General features: G+C 45.4%; 1 protein-coding gene and 1 long non-coding RNA gene across 2 annotated transcripts in view; one reads left to right on the plus strand and one right to left on the minus strand.

The window, feature by feature from the left end:
- Window positions 1–24,510, minus strand: part of LRRK1 (leucine rich repeat kinase 1) — a 305,999-nt gene that overhangs the window by 150,185 nt on the left and 131,304 nt on the right. Inside the window, exons 7-8 of the mRNA XM_040342319.1 lie at window positions 6,150–6,376; window positions 5,912–6,036 (exon numbers count right to left, since the gene is read on the minus strand). Of these exons, the coding sequence (XP_040198253.1) occupies window positions 5,912–6,036; window positions 6,150–6,376 (352 nt within the window). The remainder of the gene's footprint in view (window positions 1–5,911; window positions 6,037–6,149; window positions 6,377–24,510) is intronic.
- LOC120931144 lies at window positions 17,667–18,684 on the plus strand. The gene is made up of 3 exons (XR_005747827.1): window positions 17,667–17,790; window positions 17,874–17,936; window positions 18,542–18,684. It is a non-coding gene; the product is annotated as an uncharacterized LOC120931144 (long non-coding RNA).

A 24,510-nucleotide genomic window follows, 5' to 3' on the forward strand; every position in this document is an offset into this window, starting at 1 on the left:
AAGGAGAAGCACTATGAATTCCCGGAGCATACAGGAGCATTCTCAAACAGGCAGTGCCCTAGCTGCCACCCATGTCCCCCAAACTTTGTCAAATTTTTGGGGGAACTTGCGGCCCATGTAGGTCAATTTGTATAGAGGCAGAACGGAGTCCACCAGTGCAAGCCATTGAGCCACCGTTGGGGGGCTCGCCAGCTTCCACTGTCGTAGCAGTGTTTTCCTAGCGTAGAAGCAGAGAAAGAATAGTAGCAAGCTGGCGTGAGTAGACTGTGTCACGCCCTCTGTGATACCAAGAAGGAGAATCTTGGAGTCCAGCGGCACTCGGAGGCCAGTAGCAGCGTTAATTTTTTCACCACCCTTCCCAGTATCCCCGCACGACCGGGCAGTCCCACACAACGTGATAGAACGTTCCTGTCTCTCTCTGACATTTAGGGCATCGGTCTGACTGGGTACTGAATATCCTGGCAAGGCGCTGGGGGGTGTAATAGGCCCTGTGTAAGAACTTCAATTGGATGAATCTGTCTCTAGCAGATATGGTTGTCGGTATATATTGGACCAGCGCAGACTCCCAATCCTCTTCCGAGAGGTCGGGAATGTCCGCCTTCCAGACTCTGTGAAGGGGAGAGTCCCCCTTTGAGTCGTCGCATGTAAGTTGGAGGTAGATGGAGGACACTATTCTATCAATTCCACGGGATATAAGGAACCTCTCTATCCTCTCTATGTGGCTCAACCGTAATTGTCCTCGAGAACTGTGCCTGCGCCGCATGTTTCAATTGTAAATACCTGAACAGCATCCATGAGGGGAGCTCAAACGCTGCGCGTAGCTCCGGAAAGGGGAGCAGCGCCCCCGCTGGCATAATATGTTGTATTTTCACTATTCCATATCTGGCCCAGACACTAGGGTCCGGGATGGACCTGAAATGTGAGAGTCTTGGGTTGCCCCACAACGGGGCGTGAGGCGAGATGGAGTCAGGGCTCGCGACCGCTGCAGTGACCTTATCCCAAACCTGAATCGTGGTGCGCATCGGGAGAGTAACCTGTGGGGCGGCCCTGGGTCCTCTATAGACCAGGTTGGTGAGGGCTGAGTAGGAGCCCATGACTGCGGCCTCCAGGTTTACTGCTGGGTTGGACCTAGTCTGCTGGAACCACCACCGGACTGTTACTAGCACTGCCGCCCAGTAGTATTTTTTGAAGGAGGGCAGGGCCAGACCCCCTGAGGACAGAGGCAGCTGAAGCTTGCGTTGCGCTATTCTGGGAGCTCCCCCACCCCAGATGAATGAGGAGACTACGCTATCCAATTTAGTAAAAAAAGAGGCGGGGATAGGGACCGGGGTGTTACGGAATATGTAGAGCAGCTTGGGGAGGAACACCATTTTTAACAGGTTCACCCGCCCCACCGGAGTAAGGGGTAGTGTCCTCCAGGCTTGGCATTTTGCAATTAGAGTCTGTAGGACCGGGTATAGGTTGTCGTGTAAGTATTGACCTAGATTGTTGTCAATGTCCACTCCAGATAGCGGGAATTTGGAGACCTTACTCAGCGGCGTCAGGTCCGCTGTGGGGGGGGCAAGGTCGGACAGGCGGAATAGACTAGATTTGCCCCAATTAACACGAATCCCGGAGAACCCGCCGAACCTATCAACAATTTTGAGGGCTGCCACTAGGGACTGAGAGTCATCACCAAGGTACAAAAGGGTGTCATCCGCGTACAGCGACACCCTTTCGGTCAGTGGTCCCACCTCCAGGCCCCTCACCTCGTGCGTCGAGCGAAGCATAATAGCCATGGGCTCGATGGCCAAGGCAAAGAGCCCCGGAGACAGTGGGCAGCCCTGCCTCGTCCCCCTGCATAAACGGAATGGGGCTGAGATGTTGCCCCCCGTGCGCACCCTGGCCGTGGGTGACCCATACAGCAATTTGATCCAGGCAATGAATTTAGGACCGAACCCAAACTTAGTCAACACTCGCCACAGGAAGGCCCACTCAACTGAGTCAAAGGCCTTCTCTGCGTCGAGTGAGGCCACAGCCCCGGTAGTATTCTGCTCGCGGAAAATTGCAATATTGGTGTGGAGCCTGCGGATATTTATATCCGTGCCCTTCCCCGGCATGAATCCCGTCTGGTCACCATGCACCAGCGTGAGGATCACTGTGTTCAGCCGATTGTCCAGGATCTTGGTCAGGATTTTGGCATCCACATTGAGCAGAGATATAGGCCGATAGGATGAACACAGTTCCGGGTCCTTCCCAGGTTTAGGTATGACAACGATCACCGCCTCCATCATGGAGGCCGGAAGGCTGAGGCGCTCCAGTGCTGCGGTGAGCGTGGAGTAAAAAGCGCTACTGCACTTTGAATGACAATTGCGCAGTCATGTAACACTGTACCCAAATAGAGCTTTCTTTTGGTGGTATTTAATCACCTCTGCGGTTCTTATTTTTTGAGTTATAAACAAAAGAAGTTTTGAAAAAAAAAAAAAACACAATGGGCCAGATTCACGATCGAGTTACACTGGCGTATCTATTGATACGCCGCGTAATTTAAAAGTTGCGCCGTCATATCTCTGCGCGGTATTCTGGGAACAAGATACGCCTGAAATATGGCTTCAGCCGACCGACGTAAGTCTTAGTATGCCGTCGTATCTAGGGTGCATATTTACGCCGGCCGCTAGGGGCGCTTCCATAGATTTACACGTCGAATATGTAAATGAGCTAGATACGCCGATTCACGAACGTACTTGCGGCCGCTACGCCGTTTACGTAAGGCTTACGTCCGGCGTAAAATTACCCCTGCTATATGAGGCGCAGGTAATGCAAAGTATGGACGTCGGCAAGCGTATCTTTTTACGTCGTTTACGTAAGTCGTACGTGAATGGGGCTGTGCGTAGGTTATGTTCACGTCACAGGCATTGGGCCTGGTGTATCTTATGGAGTAAATTCAACGTGATACTGAGCATGCGCGCGCATGCGCCGTTTGTTAGGCGCGTCATTTACGTGGGGTCACGATTCATTTACATACAACACGCCCCCTACCAGCCTATTTTGAATTAGGCGGGCTTACTCCGGCCCATTTACGCTACGCCGCCGCAACTTACGGAGCAAGTGCTTTGTGAATACTGCACTTGCCCGTCTAAGTTGCGGAGGCGTAGCGTAAATAGGATACGCTACGCCCGCACAAAGTTACGCGCTCGTACGTGAATCTGGCCCAATATTTTTTACTTTTTGCTATAATAAATATCCCAATTTTTTCCTCAGTTTAGGCCGATATGTATTCTTCTACATATCTTTGGTAAAAAAAAAAAACAAAAAAAAAACGCAATAAGCGTATATTGACTGGTTTGCACAAAAGTTATAGCATTTACAAGATAGGGGATACTTTTGCGGACACTTTTGACACTATTTTGGGACCATTGTCATTTTTACAGCGAACAGAGCTATAAAAATGCACTGATTACTGTGTAAATGTGACTGGCAGAAAAGGGGTTAACACTAGGGGGCGATCAAGGGGTTAAGTGTGTCCTAGGGAGCGATTCTAACTGTGTGTCTGCCATAATGTCGCAGTCACGATAAAAATCGCTAATCGCTGCCATTACTAGAAAAAAAAAAAAATATTAAAAAATGCAATAAAACTACCCCCTATTTGGTAGACGCTATAAATTTTGCACAAACCAATCAATAAACGCTTATTGTGATTTTTTTTACCAAAAATATATGTAGAAGAATACGTATCGGCCTAAACTGAGGGAAACATTTTTTTTATATATCTTTTTTGGGGATATTTATTATAGCAAAAAGTAAAAAATATTTTTTTTAAAAAAAAATTGTCGCTCTATTTTTGTTTATAGCGCAAAAAATAAAAACCGCAGAGGTGATCAGATACCACCAAAAGAAAGCTCTATTTGTGGGGGAAAAAGGACGCCAATTTTGTTTGGGAGCCACGTCGCACGACTGCGCAATTGTCAGTTAAAGCAAAGCAATGCCGAAATCGCAAAAGGGGCCAGGTCCTTTAGCTGCATAATGGTCCGGGGCTTAAGTGGTTAAAGAGGTTGTTAACCTCCAAAAAAAAACAACCTCCAAGACAAAAAGGCATAATAAGCTGGTATGCATCGCATAAATACTTGCCTCAGAACGATGCCCAGCAGTCCACTCCCACGGTTGACATCTTTCACCAGAGTTACTTCCAGGTTCGCGGGCTCTGGCACTGTGATTGGCCGAAGCCGTGATGACGTCACTCCCATGCATGCGAATGGGTGCTGCCAGTCATGGGTAGTGAAGAAACGGTACGAGCGAGCCGTGTCTTAAGTGCGCATGCGCCGATGGCGTCGGCAGCAGTGCATATAGTGAATATCTCCTAAACTGTGCATGTTTAGAAGATATTTACAGTACCAAAGACTATAATAAGGTTTACAACCACTTTAAAAGGATAGGCATGGTTAAAAAAAATATGTATGCTCATCTTATTTTATTTATTTATGAGCCCGTTTTGACACTTTATAGTCAGCACTTTACCACATACAGTGGGGATCGAAAGTTTGGGCACCCCAGGTAAAAATTTGTATTAATGTGCATACGAAGCCAAGGAAAGATGGAAAAATCTCCAAAAGGCATCAAATTTACAGATTAGACATTCTTATAATATGTCAAAAAAAGTTAGATTTTATTTCCATCATTTACACTTTCAAAATTACAGAAAACAAAAAAATGGCGTCTGCAAAAGTTTGGGCACCCTTGTGACATGTTGTGACATGACGCTACTCTATATCAAGACATCAACCAGTCAACTAACCAAAATCTTGTATATCAAGTCAAAATGTATTAAACATTTTTTGCTTGTCTTGTAAAACGCTCTCAAACCAAGGTTTTACTGTATATATGTTATGTTTTCACACTTTCTGACCTACCTTCATGTGCATAGCAACATTTGATTATTTGAATATTGCTTACTCAACTTTTTAGCGCTACATTTTCCATTTACCTTGTTCACCAATCTTTGTCACATTTGTATGTAGCAGCTTTCCACGTTTCACTATTGGGTTAGCGCAGAATTATTCACTTTTTATACATCAAATTACACGCCTCTCAAGTCTCTTGAGCAGATTTTTTAATTAGAATCCCTGATAAAGGCAATGGGCCGGATTCAGAAAAGAGATACGACGGCGTATCTCCTGATACGCGTCGTCGTATCTCTGAGTGCGGCCGTCGTATCTATGCGCCTGATTCATAGAATCAGTTACGCATAGATCTCCCTAAGATCCGCCAGGTGTAAGTGTCTTACACCGTCGGATCTTAGGCTGCAATTCCAGGCTGGCCGCTAGGTGGCGCTTCCGTATGTTTTACGCAAGGAATATGCAAATGAGGAGTTACGCCGATTCAGAAACGAACGACCGCCCGGCGCTTTTTTTTTTTCGTCGTTGCGTTCGGCCTTTTCCGGCGTATAGTTACCCCTGCTATATGAGGCGTAGCTAATGTTAAGTATGGCCGTCGTTCCCGCGCTGAGTTTTGAAATTTTACCTTGTTTGCGCAAGTCATTCGCAAATACGGATGGACGCAATTTACGTTCACGTCGAAAGCATGACGATTTGCCGACGTCATTTGGAGCATGCGCACTGGGATTCAGTCGCGGGCCGGCGCATGCGCAGTTCGTTCGGCGCGGGACGCGCTTGATTTAAAGGTTACACGCCCCCCTACCCGCGGAATTTGAAATTTCCGCCGGGGGGATTTACGCTACGCCGGCTCAACTTTGCAGGCAAGTTCTTTGTGAATAAAGCACTTGCCTGAAAAACTTGCGCCGGCGTAACGTAAATGAGATACGTTACGCCAGCAGAAAGATCCGCTGATCTTTCTGAATCTGGCCCACAGTATCTAAATTCCCTTGGAATAACCCAAGGTTCACATTGTGGTCACATGACATGGAAGTGTGACATACCGTCTTCTCTAAACAGATTTGCCAAGAAGTTCTTGGATGCACAAAGTTTCTGAAGCCGGCTCAGATGGAGTAATCCAGGGGGGAGAGATGTCAGCTTGTTATTGGAAACGTCAATTTCAAGCAATCTAAAAAGGCAAAAACAAAAAAACTATGATCTGACGTTAACAGGCACACACAGAACTATCAGATTCCCCACAAAGATTTCAGACAAAGATTTCACTTTCAGAAGACAGCTGACCTGGAGCAGATGATTTCATCTGAGCTTTGTATGCTGGGCAGATCACACAGCTGGTTGTCACTTAAATTCAACTTCTGTAAATTGAGAAGCCCCCACGGGACCACTGATGGAAGAGAAGTCAGGAGGTTAGAAGAGATGTCCAGCTCTCTTATCTGGCAAGAAATGTCTATGAACCAATCCAGATCCACCCAAGGCAATCGAAGACAGGACCACTTCATGCACACACCCTGCAGGGGGAAAAAATACAAGCATTCTATGAAACTGTATAGCAGAGAAGGGTGGTGACCACACACATGGAGAGAAGGCTGCAGATAAGTCTATGTACAAGCCATGGGTGACTCCTTAGTCTATCCACATTTGAGGGCGATATAAGAGCCATCCGGCCCACCGGGAAACTCCCTGTAGTCCCACTGGCCAGTACATGCCTGGTCCCCGGTTGTAGGCAAGGTTCTCCCCAAGCTCTCTAAGTTCTGATGCCTTCTTGGTAGGGAAGGGGCTGAACTGGTCTGGCTGAGGGCCGGGCTGTGAAAGAAGACCATTGTGTACAGGGTGCAGCAATTCTCACGGTGGGAGAGCTCACCTTAGGTTTTTGGCACTATATGGCCACTGCACAACGTAAACATTTTTTTTTACACATGGCCTTTTGGTTAGGACCAGAGGAATTTTGTATTCCTTGCCTAAGGGCCTGCCATTGTATTTCACTATGGCTCCCGCACTTGATCTTTTTTTTCTATGTATGTTTGTGCACAGCACTGTATGCACTCACTCCCTAATTAGTAGGGTGTATGTCCTCTGGCCTGCCCTGAACGTCTTGGGGGAGAGGGCACGTGGCCTTCTGGTCAGGTTTTTCCCCCTCCCATGGGGTCTCCCTTTGGGGGAGCCCCACCGAGTACTTAGGGTTGGCCTATTTCGGCAGGCCTCCCAAAGAAAGGGGTCCACCTGGTTTTGGCCAGGTGAACCAGTGACTACCCCAGTCCCCATCAGGAGTCTTGCGCCCCGGTGATCAGGGCGAGGGTCCTACTTCTTCAGAGGAGAACCATGTGTTCACCCTGTGCACTTTTTTGTGTTCTAACTTTTGTGTGCACACTTTTTTTTTTCACCAAGTGTTACGTTTTTATGAGTGTGTTTCACTACACCATGGGACTTAAAAAATAACAGAGGGAGGGTTCTGAGAGATAGAGGGGGGGAGCTGAGAGACAGAGGGGGGGGGCTGAGAGACAGAGGGGGGGAGCTGAGAGACAGAGGGGGGGGAGCTGAGAGACAGAGGGGGGGGAGCTGAGAGACAGAGGAAGAGAGCTGAGAGATAGAGCAGGGTCTGAGAGACAGAGCAGACAGAGCAGGGTCTGAGAGACAGAGGGGGGGAGCTGAGAGTCAGAGGGGGGGAGCTGAGAGACAGAGGGGGGGAGCTGAGAGACAGAGGGGGGGAGCTGAGAGACAGAGGGGGGGGGGGGGAGCTGAGAGACAGAGGAAGAGAGCTGAGAGATAGAGCAGGGGTCTGAGAGACAGAGCAGATAGAGTCTGAGAGACAGAGCAGATAGAGCAGGGGTCTGAGAGACAGAGGGGGGAGCTGAGAGACAGAGGAGGGGGCTTAGAGACAGAGGAGGGGGCTTTAGAGACAATGGGGGGGTTGAGAGAGAGATCAATCAATATACACTTATTGCGTTTTTTTTTCACCCACAATATGTAGAAGAATACATATCGGCCTAAACTGAGAAAAAAATGTTTTTTATAGTTTTTTTGGGAATATTTATTATAGCAAAAGTAAAAAAAAATATATAGCTTTTTTTTTTCAAAATTGGTCACTATTTTTTTTGTTTATAGCACAAAAAATTAAAAACGAAGAGATGATCAAATACCACCAAAAGAAAGCTCCATTTGTTGGGAAAAAAAGGACGTCAAGTTTGTTTTGGGTTGCAACGTCGCACGACCGCGCAATTGACGGTTAAAGCGACGCAGTGCCGAATCGCAAAACATGCTCTGGTCAGCAAGGGGGTAAACCTTTCGTAAACCCTTAAGTGGTAAAAGAAAAAAAAAAAACGAACCTTTAAAACCCCTTTAACCCTTTAGGTTCCACAGTGAGTATAACAAGAATGCTTTACTGCATATACAGACTGATTTTAGTGTTGTGGGTTTAGTAGCACTTTAACTACTTGCCGACCAGCCGCCGCAGTTATATGGCGGCAGGTCGGCTCCCCTGCGCGAGAGCCCGTAGCTCCCGGCGGGTGCGATCACCGCTGGGCAGCCGCGATCGATTGTTACAAAGCGAGGACCAGGAGCTGGGTGTGTAAACACACAGCTCCCGGTCCTGTCAGGGGGAGAAATGCCTGACCGTCTGTTCATACAATGTATGAACAGCAAACAGTCATTTCCCCTAGTGGATCCCACCCCCCCCTACAGTTAGAACACACCCAGGGAACTTAACCCCTTCCCCGCCCCCTAGTGTTAACCCTTCCCTGCCAGTGGCATTTTTATAGTAATCAATGCATTTTTATAGCACTGATTGCTATAAAAATGACAATGGTCCCAAAAATGTGTCAAAGTGTCAGATGTGTCCGCCATAATGTCGCAGTCACGAAAAAAAAAAAATCGCTAGTAAAAAAAAAATATTAATAAAAATGCATAAAACTACCCCCTATTTTGTTAAACGCTATAACTTTGCGCAAACCAATCAATAAACGTTTATTGCGGGTTTTTTTTTACGAAAAAATAGGTAGAAGAATAACATATCGGCCTAAAATGAGGAAAAAAAATTGTTTTTTATATATTTTTGGGGGATATTTATTATAGCAAAAAGTAAAAAATATTATATTTTTTCAAAATTTGTCGCTCTATTTTTGTTTATAGCGCAAAAACTAAAAACCACAGAGTGATCAAATACACCAAAAGAAAGCTCTATTTGTGGGAAAAAAAGGACGCCAATTTTGTTTGGGAGCCACGTCGCACGACCGCGCAATTGTCAGTTAAAGCGACGTAGTGCCGAATCGCAAAAGTGCTCTGTTCTTTGACCAGCAATATGGTCCGGGGGGTTAAGGTGGTTAAGTTTGCTAGTCTATTGTGTATTTAAAATATTTGTTTATGCGACCAGCAATTGACAAAAATACAATTTCATCATAAAAACTAATGTTTCTAAAATTTTGCGGATTACCAGGTTATATTTTAGGAAACTTAAAAAAGACAAAAGTTTACAGTATACAGTAAGAATAACGTTTGTGCTTATTGTAATCTTATGTTCTGTTACCGTATATTCAGACAGAAGACACAATTATTAGTATAACCCTGATTACCAAAATCAGGGAAAGTTTTGCAAGACAATGTGAAAGTAGAAATAGGGAACTGTACATAACAAGGTGCCCTGGGACTTTCCTTTCCTTAGAATTAGCAACGCCACCAAGCCAGTACTTCCAATTTATATTCATTTTAAAAGCAGAACTCCAGTTGGTAGCGATTATTTTTTTTAAACCCCTTCTCTCACCTTCTGTTCAGCTTTCTGCGTTTTATTTCTTTTTTTTTTTTTTTTTTTAATATCTATGGGCTAGATTCAGGTAGCCCCTGCGTAACATTGTGCGGGCGTAACGTATCTCCGATACGTTTACGCCGCCGTAAATTAGGCGCAAGTTCCGTATTCATAAAGAACTTGCGCCCTAAGTTACGGCGGCGTAACGTATGTGGGCCGGCGTAAGCCCGCCTAATTCAAATGGGATGATGGTGGGCGTGTTTTATTTAAATTATTGTTGACCCCGCGTATTTTGCGTTTTTTTACGAACGGCGCACGCGCCGGGTCGTTAAAGAATCCCAGTGCGCACGCTCGAAATTTCGCCGCAAATCGTCATTGCTTTCGATGTGAACGTAAATTACGTCCAGCCCTATTCGCGAAACGACTTACGCAACACGACGTAAAAATTCAAAATTCGACGCGGTGGGGAACGACGTCCATACTTAAAATTGCGTACGCCTCATAGAAGCGGGAGCAACGTTACGCCGGAAAAAAAGCCTCACGCAAACGACGGAAAAAAATTACGCCGGGCGCACGTACGTTTGTGAATCGGCGTATCTAGGTCATTTGCATATTCTACGACGGAAGCGCCACCTAGCGGCCAGCGTAAATATGCCACCCTAAGATACGACGGTGTAAGAGACTTACGCCAGTCGTTCTTAGGCCAATTTCGGCGTATCTTGCTTTCTGAATACAGAAAGAAGATACGCGGCGCAGCTTTGAATTTACGCGGCATATCTATAGATACGCCGGCGTAAATCAATGCTGAATCTAGCCTATGTTTTCTACCTTAAAACTGAAGAGAAGACATAGGTTCATATGACCAGCCATACTTCTTTTACAGGTGAAACTCGAAAAAAATGTGAATATCGTGCAAAAATTTATTTTATTTCACGATGCAACTTAAAGGTGAAACTAATATATGAGAGAGGACTCATACATGCAAAGCAAGATAGTTTCAAGCCGTGATTTGTCATAATTGCCCAGAGGCGATTAAGTTCGCATGTGTTGCGCTATATAAGTTTTCATTCATTCATTCATTCATTGTTGATGATTATATCTTACAGCTCATGAAAACCCCAAATCCACAATCTCAGAAATTAGAATATTGGGAAAAGTGCAATATTCTCGGCTCAAAGTGTCCCACTCTAATCAGCTAATTAAGCCTAACACCTGCAAAGGGTTCCTGAGCCTTTAATGGTCTCTCAGTCTGGTTCAGTAGGAATCAACAATCAATGGGAAAGACTGCTGACCTGACAGTTGTGCAGAAAACCATCATTGACACCCTCCATAAGGATTGAAGGCCTGAAAACAGGTAATTGCAAAAGAAGTTGGATGTTCCCAAAGTGCTGTATCAAAGCACATTAATAGAAAGTTATGTGGAAGGGAAAAGTGTGGAAGAAAAAGGTGCACAAGCAGCAGGAATGAGCACAGCATGGAGAGGATTGTCAGAAAAGGCCATTCAAAAGTGTTGGGACTTTCACAAGGATTGGACTGAGGCTGGAGTCAGAGCATCAAGAGCCGCCACACACAGACGGATCCTGGACATGGGCTTCAAATGTCGTATTCCTCTTGTCAGGCCTCCTGAACAACAAACAACGTCGGAAGTGTCTTACCTGGGCTAAAGAAAAACACACCTGGTCTGGTGCTCAGGGGTCCAAAGTCCTCTTTTCTGATGATCTCATTTGGAAACCCAAGCAGCCGGAGTATGGAGGAAGTATGGAGGAAACATGGAGAGGCTCACACTGCAAGATGCTTGAAGTCCGGTGTGAAGTTTCCACAGTCTGCGATGATTTGGGGAAGCCGTGTCATCTGCTGGTGTTGGTCCACTGAGCTTCATTAAGGCCGGGGGGCACTAGGAGATTTTGGAGCACTTCATACTTCCTTCCACAGAAAGAGCTCTATGGGAATGCTGACTTCATTTTCCAGCAGGACTTGGCACCTCCCCCACACTGCCAAAAGCACCAAAACCTGGTCACATGACTGTGGGATTACTGTGCTTGATTGGCCAGCAAACTCACCAGACCTGAACCCCATAGAGAATCTATGGGGCATTGCCAAGAGGAAGATAAGAGACATGAGACCCAACAATACAGAAGAGCTGAAGGCCGCTATTGAAGCATCCTGGTCTTCCATAACACCTCAGCAGTGCCACAGGCTGATCGCTTCCATGCCACGCCGCATTGAGGGGCCCAAACCAAGTACTGAGTACATATGAATGCTTCTACTTTTCAGAGGTCCCATATTGTTCTATGTACAATCCTTGTTTTATTGATTGCATGTAATATTCTAAGAGCCCCATTCACATCTAGGCGCCAAAACGCCGACGCTGGACGCTTGTGCCGCTGGAGGGGAGAATTCCCATTGCTGTCTATGGAGATGGTTCACATCTCATAGACGCAGTACGCCTGTCGCCTGAAAAAAAGTCCCGGACCCTTTTTTCAGGCGGCATTGGCATTCGGCCCATACAAAGCAATGGAAGGCTTTGTGAAAAAAAAAAAAAAAAAAGTTACACACTCGCGGCCAAAATACGCAGCGTACGCGGCGTATCTTGTCGCGGAGGTGTGAATGCAGCCTAATTTTCTGAGATTGTGGATTTGGGGTCTTCATGAGCTGTAAGCCGTAATCATCACAATGATGACAAATCACGGCTTTGAAACTATCTTGCTTTTGCATTTAAGGAGTCTCTCTCATATATTAGTTTCACCTTTTAAGTTGCATTAGTGAAATAAATGAACTTTTGCACAATGTTCGAATTTTTCGAGTTTCACCTGTGTATCATGCTATGTGCTAGCCTGTGAGAAGAGTGTGTGTGGGAGTCAGCACATGACTGCAGTAAAAACCCGCTGCAACGTTTAATTTTTGCAAACATACAATGCAATACTTCAGTGTGAAAGACCAAGGGCTTTCACACTGAAACGGTGCGCTAGCAGGACCGCTGCAAAAGTCCAGCTAGCCGCATATTTGGAGTGGTATAGAGCGGGGTGTTTACCGCTCCTACACCGCTCCTTCCCATTGAAATCAATGGGAAACCGTGGTAATACCGCCGGCAATTGCGCCTAACCCTATTTCAGCCGCTAGCGGGGGTTAAAACCACACCGCAGCGGTCTGAATATCGCGGCAAATACCGACGGTATAGCAGCGTTAAAAATCGTGCCACTATACCGCCACCCACACCCTCCTGTGCCCAGTGTGAAAGGGGCCCAAGTGTCACAGACAGAAGTGTGCCCTGCAGCAATGCCCTTTAACCACTTGCCTACTGTGCACATACACCCCCTTCCTGCCCAGACGAAATTTTAGCTTCCGGCACTGCGTCGCTTTTACTGACAATTACGCGGTCGTGCGACGTGGCTCCCAAACAAAATTGACGCCTTTTTTCCCCCCACAAATATAGCTTTCTTTTGGTGGTATTTGATTGCCTGTGCGGTTTTTATGTTTTGGGCTATAGACAAAAAAAGAGCGTAAATTTTGAAAAAAAACACAATATTTTTTACTTTTTGCTATAATAACTATCCCATTTTTTAAAAAACAATTTCTTTTTTATCTCAGTTAAGGCCGATACGTATTCTTCTACATATTTTTGTTAAAAAAAAAAAAAAAAACGCAATAACCGTATATGACTGGTTTGCGCAAAAGTTAATTGCCTACAAAATAGGGGACATAATATGATTTTTTTTTTTACTAGTAATGGCGGCGATCATGCGATTTATTTTCAGGACTGCGACATTATAGCAGACAACATCGGACACATTTTTGGGACCATTCACATTTATACAGTGAACAGTGCTATAAATATGCATTGATTACTGTATAAATGTGACTGGCAGGAAGGGGTTAACCACTAGGGGCGGGGAAGGGGTTAAATGTGTAGCCTAGTGAGTGTTCTAACTGTAGGGGGAGGGGGGTGACTGGGGAGGTGACCGATCTGTGTCCCTATGTACAAGGGGACACAGCATCGGTCTCATCTTCCTGACAGGAATGCTTAATGCATAGGATGGTTTACAATCCTTTAACCACTTGAGGACCGCCATACGCCGATATACATCTGCAGAATGGCACGGCTGGGCACAAAGGCGTACATGTACGTCCCCCTTTAAGAGCCCAGCCGTGCGGCACGCTCGCGACCCGATCCTCTTCTCTGTGACCGTCCCTGTGGGAACAGCAGACCCGATCGCCGCCGGTGTCCCGCGATCAGGTCACAGAGAGGAAGAATGGGGAGAGGTGAGTGTAAACAAACCTCTCCCTGTGCTTCCTAATGAGACTGTCACTGATCGTCTGTTCCCTGTCATAGGGAACGCTGACCAGTGACATCACACGCACAGCCACGCCCCCCCACAGTAAGAATCACTCCCTTAGGGCACACTTAACCCCTACAGCACCCCCTCCTGGTTAACCCCTTCACTGCCAGTGTAATTTTTACAGTAACCAGTGCATTTTTATAGCACTTTTCACTGTGAAAATTACAATGGTCCCAAAATAGTGTCAAAAGTGTCCGATGTGTCCACCATAATGTCGCAGTCACGATAAAAATCGCTGATCGCTGCCATTACTAGAAAAAAAATGATTAATAAAAATGCAATAAAACTATCCCCTATTTGGTAGACGCTATACATTTTGCGCAAAACCAATCAATAAACGCTTATTGCGATTTTTTTTACCAAAAATAAAAAGAAGAATACATATCGGCCTAAACTGAGGAAAAAAATGTTTTTATATATTTTTTGTAGATACATATTATGGCAAAAAGTAAAACATATTGCTTTTGTAATGGTCAGGGGTCAACGCCGTTTACGATATTCCATTCCACCAACCCACGACAGCTTATCGACACTCCACAATCCAGCAGACGAACACGGCCCATAGGATTCCCCAGAAACAGAGACACACAGCTCTGTTCTCTGGTTCAAAACGGATAGACTTTAATGACAAACTCAGGCTCTTTTTATACAGTCAGTAATAAAGTAACAATGGCTTAACTCCACCCACACATGACACAAGGAGCCAATACGCATCTTTAGTCAGACTTTCTGGCACCGATATAATCCACATGAGCTAATTATTAATCCTTTTACCCAAACAAGGTGACTCAGAGATAAGCTCTTTTTACCTTAATACAATACACATTCCTTTAGTAAACATAAGTCAGACATCTGACCTTTTAGAGTGTGCTAATTCACATTCCACATCTATCATCAATAGAACTTTCACACAATACAGTGTTAATTAGCATCACACAATGAAAAGGTCTTTAGAAGCCAGGCTAAGGCTCGTTTACATGACAGTAGCAGACTTAATTACCCCCTTAACAGCCTATGTTCCACATTGAATGAATCACTGTCCTATTGACCTGTTGGGTTCAGAATTAACCACCTGTAATATTTCAAGATATCCTGCAATACATGAATTATCATTACTGTCCCATCTCATGTAATTCAAGATATAATTTCTCAGTCATCCAATGCCCCTAGTGGACATAGGATGATCCTAGACACAAGAGTCATTAGTGAAGCTGAAAAAGAAGTACCCCACATCCTTCAAGAGCCTCTGGGTCCTACGGGCCATTCCGTTACAGCATTTTTTTTTTAAATTGTTGCTCTATTTTTGTTTATAGCGCAAAAAAAAATGCAGAGGTGATCAAATACCACCAAAAAAAAGGGGAAGGGGAAAAAAAGGACGTCAATTTTGTTTGTGAGCCTGTTCGCACGACCACGCAATTGTCAGTTAAAGCGACGCAGTGCCGAATCGCAAAGAGTGGCCCGGTCTAAAGGCCAGGTCACTTTTTGCGATTCGGCACTGCGTCGCTTTAACTGACAATTGCGCGGTCGTGCGAACAGGCTCACAAACAAAATTGACGGGCTTAAGGCCCCGGGGCTTAAGTGGTTAAGCAAGGTTCAGCAACAGCCAATCAGCAAATACAACTCACCAAGGGCCAGCTTTTAAAAAGCAGGCCTCGGAGGAACACTAAATGACTGGAGCCAAGAATAGATCTCTCCTCAGTTACTTTTCTCCATACGGGTGGTAAGCACCCCCAAAAAGGCCTCAACGATGCCCCACAAGAGTGGCCTGCAGGGACCCACAGTATAACTGGGAAAAAATCCAAAAGTCCAGTTAGAGAGTGCGGGCCGGACAGGTGGAGGGGGAGCCCAGCAAAGCAATTGCCAGAGTGATGCCTATTAAGAAATTCAAATATAAAGTAGTTTTAATACCAAAAACTATATGTTTAAAGTATAAAGATTGATTGACTTGTTGTACAGGTAGATGGGCGCTAGACATGCACATTATGCTCATTATAATGATGCATATATAAAATGGGACTGTGATATGTCATAGGAATTTTAAATTATATAAATATGCACAGGATATTTTAAATGTTATATGATGTCATGAGTTAAGATTAATAACAATATCAAAAATATATAGAATTGTGAATTCAAAAAGAATTATATGTGTAACAGGGCGATAAAGATTACAATATAGGGCTAATAGTGGGTTGAGGTGCCAATATATATGATAATTATAATTAAATAGTGAAAAATATATAATTAGTATAATATAATAAATATATATAGTTAATTAGTTGAATAAAAAATAAATAAATAAATAATAATAGTGTGTAATGGATGGGTGTGAGTAAGCATGTGCTAAAATAATTAAATTCATGTGAGAAAAGTAACTAGGGATCCTCAGGATTATAACCTTACTCTGGTCCAAATAGAACTGAGAAACACAATCTGTGAGTTGATAACTATATACTTTAAATTTATTTTTCACCTAAATTGTACTATGTATCTATGTATTTTATTACCATATATTTACTCTCTGTTATAGTTTGCATCATATACCCTTTCCTCCGAAGAAGACCCATATGTGGGGGTCGAAACGCGTCAGGAACAACTTGACCTGAAGATCAGCCATTCATGTTGATCAGTGTCATGTAATTTTGGTGCTATATTCTCATATGTATGTGTCCCTCAGCATAAACTGTACCAGAGCTCATTATTTTACGACTTTGTACTTATTAAATACAATTTCTTTTTACTTTTTTACAACAAATTGGTACGTCTTTGTAATTGTTTATATAATTTTTGCTGCCTAAAAACCCCACTGGGGAACCCTTCCTTTTTTCATTACCTTTATAGGGGTGAGCAGCACTTTCCCTACCCCCTTTGTGTCCGTCCTTCATTTACATAATTTTCCGGTGGTTAAACACCTATTCTATCCCCCCTATGGACATAGGAAAGTATATTATATGAGCATTGGCATTGTGCGGCTGTACTTAGCATTTGCTTGTTTTTGTTCATGCGGGTTTGACAAATGCCCGTAACAAAATATTTAAGCATATTGCGTATCTACCCACTGCTGCACTGCCAAATACTCATGAAATCTCTATAACCATATATCCAACATGGGTTCCATATATACCTTTTGGTATTTATTGTTATCAATTGTTTGCTTGGTTATAAACAATTATACATACACCTTTTGCTCTAATGGGCATACACATGTCCATTTCTAGCATTACTAATATTCCACCTTTATATATACCAATTTTTATTATTTATCTTTTGTTTAATCCTTGTATCCTGTAGGACCTTGTTACAGCTCTGCTGGGTGGCGCTCCTCCCCGCTAGGCACCTCTTTATCATGCTCTCTCTATGGCCTCTCAGTGGGGAGGGGGAGACTCAGGGCTCTGTGTTCTCTTTACTCTCCACAAGATGGCGGACATTCTCGCCACTGTGGAGGTGTTTCCTCCCCACTGACGGCATCAGTGACGTTCCTGGCACCGTGGGCGTCCCTTGCGTGCATGCGCATTGCGCGCGTTTGTGACGCTGCTGCGGCACTCGCGACCGCAAGCAGAGGGCTGGGTTTTGTTGGTTTTTTTTTTTTTTTTTTTTTTTCTTCCTCACTGACGCTGAGGAACCCACAGCTGGGAGGGTCATCTGACCTTAATTCCTTGCTCCAGCTGGGATAGGGGGGGGCGGACTTCTAGATGTGGGAGGGGAGTGTCCCAAGAAAAGCATTCATTTGCCAATTAGTGATTGCCAAATCCTTGACACCTGACATGCACATATTTAAATAGACTGGGTGTATACCTGACACCTGCCTGTGATCCTATCTTCATACTATGCTGGACACACCACACATAGGGTAAGGCTGCACTTTCAAATCCTGCACAAAGTTATCCTTCCTATGCCTACTAAATCTAATCAATAATAATATTTCCCCTCCAGATACGCTTTTTCTTGCTCTCTCTGGAGATCGCTTCCATACTCATATTCTAAACATTTAATAAGGTATTTTTTACTATCCTTTATATTGTGTTTTTTTTTTTTAACACTATTCACCCCATTGGCACTAATCCCAATATTCTTACTACTATTTTATCACATTATATACAATTATTCTCACATGAATTTAATTATTTTAGCACATGCTTACTCACACCCATCCATTACACACTATTATTATTTATTTATTTATTTTTTATTCAACTAATTAACTATATATATTTATTATATTATACTAATTATATATTTTTCACTATTTAATTATAATTATCATATATATTGGCACCTCAACCCACTATTAGCCCTATATTGTAATCTTTATCGCCCTGTTACACATATAATTCTTTTTGAATTCACAATTCTATATAATTTTGATATTGTTATTAATCTTAACTCATGACATCATATAACATTTAAAATATCCTGTGCATATTTATATTAATTTAAAATTCCTATGACATATCACAGTCCCATTTTATATATGCATCATTATAATGAGCATAATGTGCATGTCTAGCGCCATCTACCTGTACAACAAGTCAATCAATCTTTATACTTTAAACATATAGTTTTTGGTATTAAAACTACTTTATATTTGAATTTCTTAATAGGCATCACTCTGGCAATTGCTTTGCTGGGCTCCCCCTCCACCTGTCCGGCCCGCACTCTCTAACTGGACTTTTGGATTTTTTCCCAGTTATACTGTGGGTCCCTGCAGGCCACTCTTGTGGGGCATCGTTGAGGCCTTTTTGGGGGTGCTTACCACCCGTATGGAGAAAAATAACTAGGGATCCTCAGGATTATAACCTTACTCTGGTCCAAATAGAACTGAGAAACACAATCTGTGAGTTGATAACTATATACTTTAAATTTATTTTTCACCTAAATTGTACTATGTATCTATGTATTTTATTACCATATATTTACTCTCTGTTATAGTTTGCATCATATACCCTTTCCTCCGAAGAAGACCCATATGTGGGGGTCGAAACGCGTCAGGAACAACTTGACCTGAAGATCAGCCATTCATGTTGATCAGTGTCATGTAATTTTGGTGCTATATTCTCATATGTATGTGTCCTCAGCATAAACTGTACCAGAGCTCATTATTTTACGACTTTGTACTTATTAAATACAATTTCCCGAGGCGTCTTTCAGGACAGCACCTTGAGATATCATGATCCTCCCACTCCATCAGGAAACACCTTCTTTCATCCTTTTAAAAGGAGGCCCCTCCTTGCACTCCTCAGTTTTTGTGTTTCCTCCTCCGGAGGGAGCATCTTCTTGGGAAGGGTCTGATGTCTCAGGTGCTGCCTGAAAAACGGATCTTTTTCCCTTACCTTTTTTTCAGGGACTGTCCGCTCTCCCGTGCCACCCGCGCGGCGGTGATGGTAGTCGGGCTCCTCTCTCTCCCGGTGCTCAGTGGAGCCAGCCTTCGGCGATCGTGAGGTGCCTCGTTTTTGCGGGGCGTCGCCATTTTGGCGTAGCCTGGTCGCCGGAGAGGCGCGTCATTTCCGGCGCGCCAGGAGGAGGGGTAGGGCGGACGCTGGAGCCTACTTCCGCTTCCTGGTCCGGCGCAGCGGCGCTATTGGAGTCCGGGAAGCGCCGTGGATGCCACAGAGAACGCTGATTCCTGCGATGGAGACTGCAGATGCATCAGCGGTGGAGACAGGCACGGGCACCAGCAGGACCTCGGCGGGAAGCAGCAACGTAAGTCTGTTTTTCCCCAGGGGTGAGGGTTCTCTCCTTTTTTGGGATTTCTCTCTCGGTCTCTTCACTTTTTTCCCTCCAGTGGCATGGGGGCCTGTCAGGGCACGGGTGGACACCTTTTGTTCCTAAGTGCACCTAGGTGAGGGGGGGGTCATGTTTGTTTATTGAGACCGGGTCTCATGCTGGATCCCCCTATATTTTTTTCTTCTCTCCCTGTTCCTTTTTTTAGGTCAAGCCTGAAAAAAAGAGATGTCCTTCTTGTAAGGAGAAAATGGGGGAAAGTTGGAAGAAGCCATGGTGTAAGGCATGTATAGCAGCCTTAGTACAGAAAGAGTCAGCCTCAGTCAGAGAGGAATTGATGGCTTCTGTCAAAGATGAGCTTTTGGCCACCTTTCAGACTATGAGAGAGTCATTAGCTCCTGTCGCCATTTCTCAGCCCTCCACATCACAGTCTTCGCAGGAGACAGGGTGGGCTCCTAGGCCCTCAGATAACGAGGGGTCCAGGGATAGTCAGCCTCAGGCCCCCTCTAGTGAGGACTCAGAAAATGAGGAAGAAATAGAGCCTCCCTCAAAATTTAAGCTGTCCCTGGAGGATGTGGATGGCCTCCTCAGGGCTATTTATGCCACTTTAGGTCTCAGTGAGGAAAAGAGGGACTTAAGCCTGCACGATCGCATGTATGCCGGTCTCTGCGAGCCCAAGGGGCGTACATTTCCAGTTCACCCGGTCATCTCCGAAACAATCTTGCGGGAATGGCAGGACCCAGAAAAGAAACCATTTTTTTCAAAATCCCACAAAAGGAGGTTTCCCTTTGGAGAAGATCCATCAGTCGTGTGGAACAAAATTCCTAAACTCGACGCAGCTTTTTCCCAGGTGTCTAGGTCCACAGATTTATCCTTTGAGGATATGGGGATCCTGAAGGACCCAATGGATAAACGAATGGATCTTCTCCTTAAAAAGGCCTGGCAGTCTATTATGGTTAACCTCAAGCCTGCCATGGCTACCACCTGTGTAACACGCAACTTAGAGTTCTGGTTAGACAAGCTCAAAGCTCATATTGAGGCAGACTCCCCAAAACAGGACATTTTGGATTCTTTTTCTACCATTTCTGCAGCCGTAGCCTATATGGCAGATGCCTCGGCTGAGGCGATCAAAATGTCCGCTAGATCCGCTGCTTTAGCCAACTCAGCCAGAAGGGCTCTATGGCTCAAGACCTGGCCTGGTGACACAGCCTCCAAAAGCAAGCTTTGTGGAATCCCGTTTTCTGGGGATCTTCTCTTCGGCCCTGAACTGGATAGTATCCTGGACAGGACGGCCGACAAGAAGAAGGCCTTCCCGGTCAAAAATAAGAACCCCCCTCCCAAGCGTTTTTTTCGGGCCTTTAAGCAGCAAGATAAGGGGAAAAGACCGCAGGGAAAAAGGAACTGGGCAGCGCAGAAGGGCAAAGGAAAGGGAGTCCTTTTCAATCCTCCTGCGCCGGCCAATAAGCCGCAATGACTCGACCCTGAGGGTAGGCGGGAGGTTACAGGGGTTCCTTCCGCAGTGGTCAGCTGTATCAAACAACCAGTACATACTGACCACTCTAGCTCAGGGATACGCTATAGAATTCTCAGAAACCCAGCCAAAGAGATTTCTGGTCACCCAGGCCCCAAGGGATCCAGTGAAGTACGTAGCGCTAAAGTCCTCGTTGTTGGAACTTCAACAGCAGGGGGTGTTGGTCAGGGTTCCCCTGGTAGAACAGGGCAGAGGGTTCTATTCCCATGTATTCCTAGTAAGGAAACCTACGGGGAAGTTCAGGCTGATATTAAACTTAAAGCCCTTAAACAGATGTGTCCTGTACAGGAGATTCAAAATGGATTCAATATTCTCAATCCGGAATCTACTGACGCCAGATTGCTACATGGCGTCGATAGACCTGAGGGATGCGTACCTTCACGTACCTATCTCCCCTCAGTCCCAGACGTTTCTCAGACTGGCGGTAGAGATGGGGGGTCAAGTCCAGCACTTCCAGTACAGGGCCCTCCCCTTCGGGCTGTCATCATCACCTCGGATCTTTACGAAGGTGCTGGCGGAAGCCCTAGCCCCGCTGCGGCTACAAGGAATAGCAGTCATCCCTTACTTGGACGACCTCCTCTTCTTTGCTCCCTCAGAGGAAAAATTGTTGAAGGATCTTTCTCTGGCGCGAACCCATTTGGAATCCCTAGGATGGATTTTAAACCTTCAAAAATCCGCCCTGGTTCCTTCTCAGAAGATTCGTTTTCTGGGATACCAGGTGGATTCGCGGAACCAGAGAATTTTTCTCCCCCCAGAAAAAGCATCCAAGGTCTTGGACACTGTTCGGTTGCTTCAGTCCCATCAGTCTTTGACGGTCAGACAGGTAATGGCATCCCTAGGAATTTTGACCTCCACCATGCCGGCGGTCCAATGGGCGAGGTTACATTTCAGGCCCCTGCAGGCTTTTCTTTTAAAGACATGGGATCGGAAAACCAGTTCTCTGGACACCCGGGTAAAAATTCCGGCCCGGGTAGTAAGATCCCTTTACTGGTGGAAAAACCAGCGGGTGCTTGCAGAGGGTCTGGAGTGGTCCTTCCCCGTGGGACTGAGGCTCACCACGGATGCCAGCGCCTGGGGATGGGGAGCGCATCTAGAAGAGAAATTCTCACAGGGGAGGTGGTCAAGGGAGGAAGCCCTGCATTCCTCAAATTGGAGGGAACTAAAGACGGTGGCCCTGGCACTAGTGGAGTTTGCTCCATTTCTCAGAGGCCATCATGTTCAGGTCCTATCGGACAACGCTACAACAGTAGCATACTTGAACAGGCAGGGGGGTACAAGAAGCCCTTCGCTTCTATCCCTGGCCACAGAGATTCTCTCCTGGGTAGAGAGCAATTTACTCTCCTTGACAGCCCTACACCTAAAGGGGTCCCTCAATACGGTGGCGGATTTCTTAAGCAGACACCAGATTCGGGAGTCAGAGTGGTCCCTGAATGCGGAGGTCTTCTCAGAGATCACCAGCAGGTGGGGTCTCCCAGAGGTAGACTTATTTGCCTCGAGGGAGAACTCCCAGGTAGGAAAATACTTTTCGCTGAGTCGGGGGGATGGGTCCCTAGGGGTAGACGCTCTGTCGCATCCCTGGGATTTCCGCCTCTGCTTTGCCTTTCCCCCGTTTCAGCTAATTCCCCTAGTTCTGAGGAAAGTTCAGAGAGAAGGTGTGCCGGTCATTCTCATCGCCCCATTCTGGCCCAAGAGGGCATGGTTTGCAACGCTTCTAGCCTTGTCAACCAGGCCTTACTGGCACCTGCCCCTCAGGCAGGACCTCCTAGTTCAGGGTCCAATTTCTCACCCAGATGTGGCACGGCTGTCCTTGACCGCGTGGCTTCTGAAAGGGAAATCCTGAGTGGAAAGGGGTTCTCCGACCGCTTGGTTTCCACCTTACTCAACAGCAGGAAGAAAGTAACCCGAGCCATTTACACCAAGGTTTGGAAAGTTTTTTCCTCTTGGTGTAGCTCTTCGAGTCAGGACCCTAGGGAACTAAAATCTATCCTGGAATTTTTACAGGAGGGGGCTGATAAGGGCTTGGCTGTTAGCACCCTTAAGGTACAGGTATCCGCACTTTCAGTTTTTTTGGAAAGATCTGTAGCCATAGAACCATTGGTGGTGAGATTTTTTAGATCTCTTTTGAGGTCTAGACCACCAAGGTTAAAGGGTTTCCCGAAGTGGGAACTCTCAGTGGTCTTGAGATCTTTGGCAAGCAAGCCTTTTGAACCCTTAGGGGAAGCTTCAGTTAGGAACCTTACCTTTAAAACTTTATTTTTAATCGCTATTACCTCAGCACGTAGGATCAGCGAGTTGCAGGCCCTGTCAGTAAAGGAGCCTTATTTATGTATATTTTCAGATAGGGTAGTGATTAAAACTGACCCTAAGTTTTTGCCCAAAGTGGCTTCTAACAGGAATCGTGTACAGGACATTGTACTTCCCACTTTTTGTTCTAACCCTTCGGGTGAAAAAGAATTATTTTTTCATATGTTGGATGTCAAACGGGTCTTGTTGTATTATTTAGAAATAACAAACCCGTTTAGACGCTCGGATTCTTTATTTGTCCTTTTTGGGGGTAACAAAAGGGGTCAGCAGGCATCTAGGGGAACACTAGCTAGATGGCTGAAGCTGGCTATCAGGGAGGCTTATTTACAGTCAGGCCTGACTCCGCCAGAGGGTATCCGTGCCCATTCGACCAGAGCTCTCGCAACTTCCTGGGCAGAAAGAGCTGGTGCCACGCCGGAGCAAATCTGCAGGGCAGCGACGTGGTCAAGTTTCCACACGTTCGTGCGACACTATAGGTTGGACCTCGCCTCAGCTAGTGATCAGGCTTTTGGCAGGAAGGTCCTACAAGCTGTCGTCCCGCCCTAAGGTAGTAAGTCTCTGTGGTCCTCTCAAGGTGCTGTCCTGAAAGACGCCTCGGGAAAATACAAGTTAGGCTTACCGGTAACTTGTTTTCCAGAAGTCTTTCAGGACAGCAACGACCCGCCCTATTTGTTTGTGATGTACTATGCTGTGACTAACATATATGCTTGTGTGTTCCAGCCGGGGCCGGAGGTTTTCTCTATAACAACTGAGGAGTGCAAGGAGGGGCCTCCTTTTAAAAGGATGAAAGAAGGTGTTTCCTGATGGAGTGGGAGGATCATGATATCTCAAGGTGCTGTCCTGAAAGACTTCTGGAAAACAAGTTACCGGTAAGCCTAACTTGTATTTTCTTTTACTTTTTTACAACAAATTGGTACGTCTTTGTAATTGTTTATATAATTTTTGCTGCCTAAAAACCCCACTGGGGAACCCTTCCTTTTTTCATTACCTTTATAGGGGTGAGCAGCACTTTCC

Source organism: Rana temporaria, chromosome 3, assembly GCF_905171775.1.
Source record: "Rana temporaria chromosome 3, aRanTem1.1, whole genome shotgun sequence".
Taxonomy (NCBI): domain Eukaryota; kingdom Metazoa; phylum Chordata; class Amphibia; order Anura; family Ranidae; genus Rana; species Rana temporaria.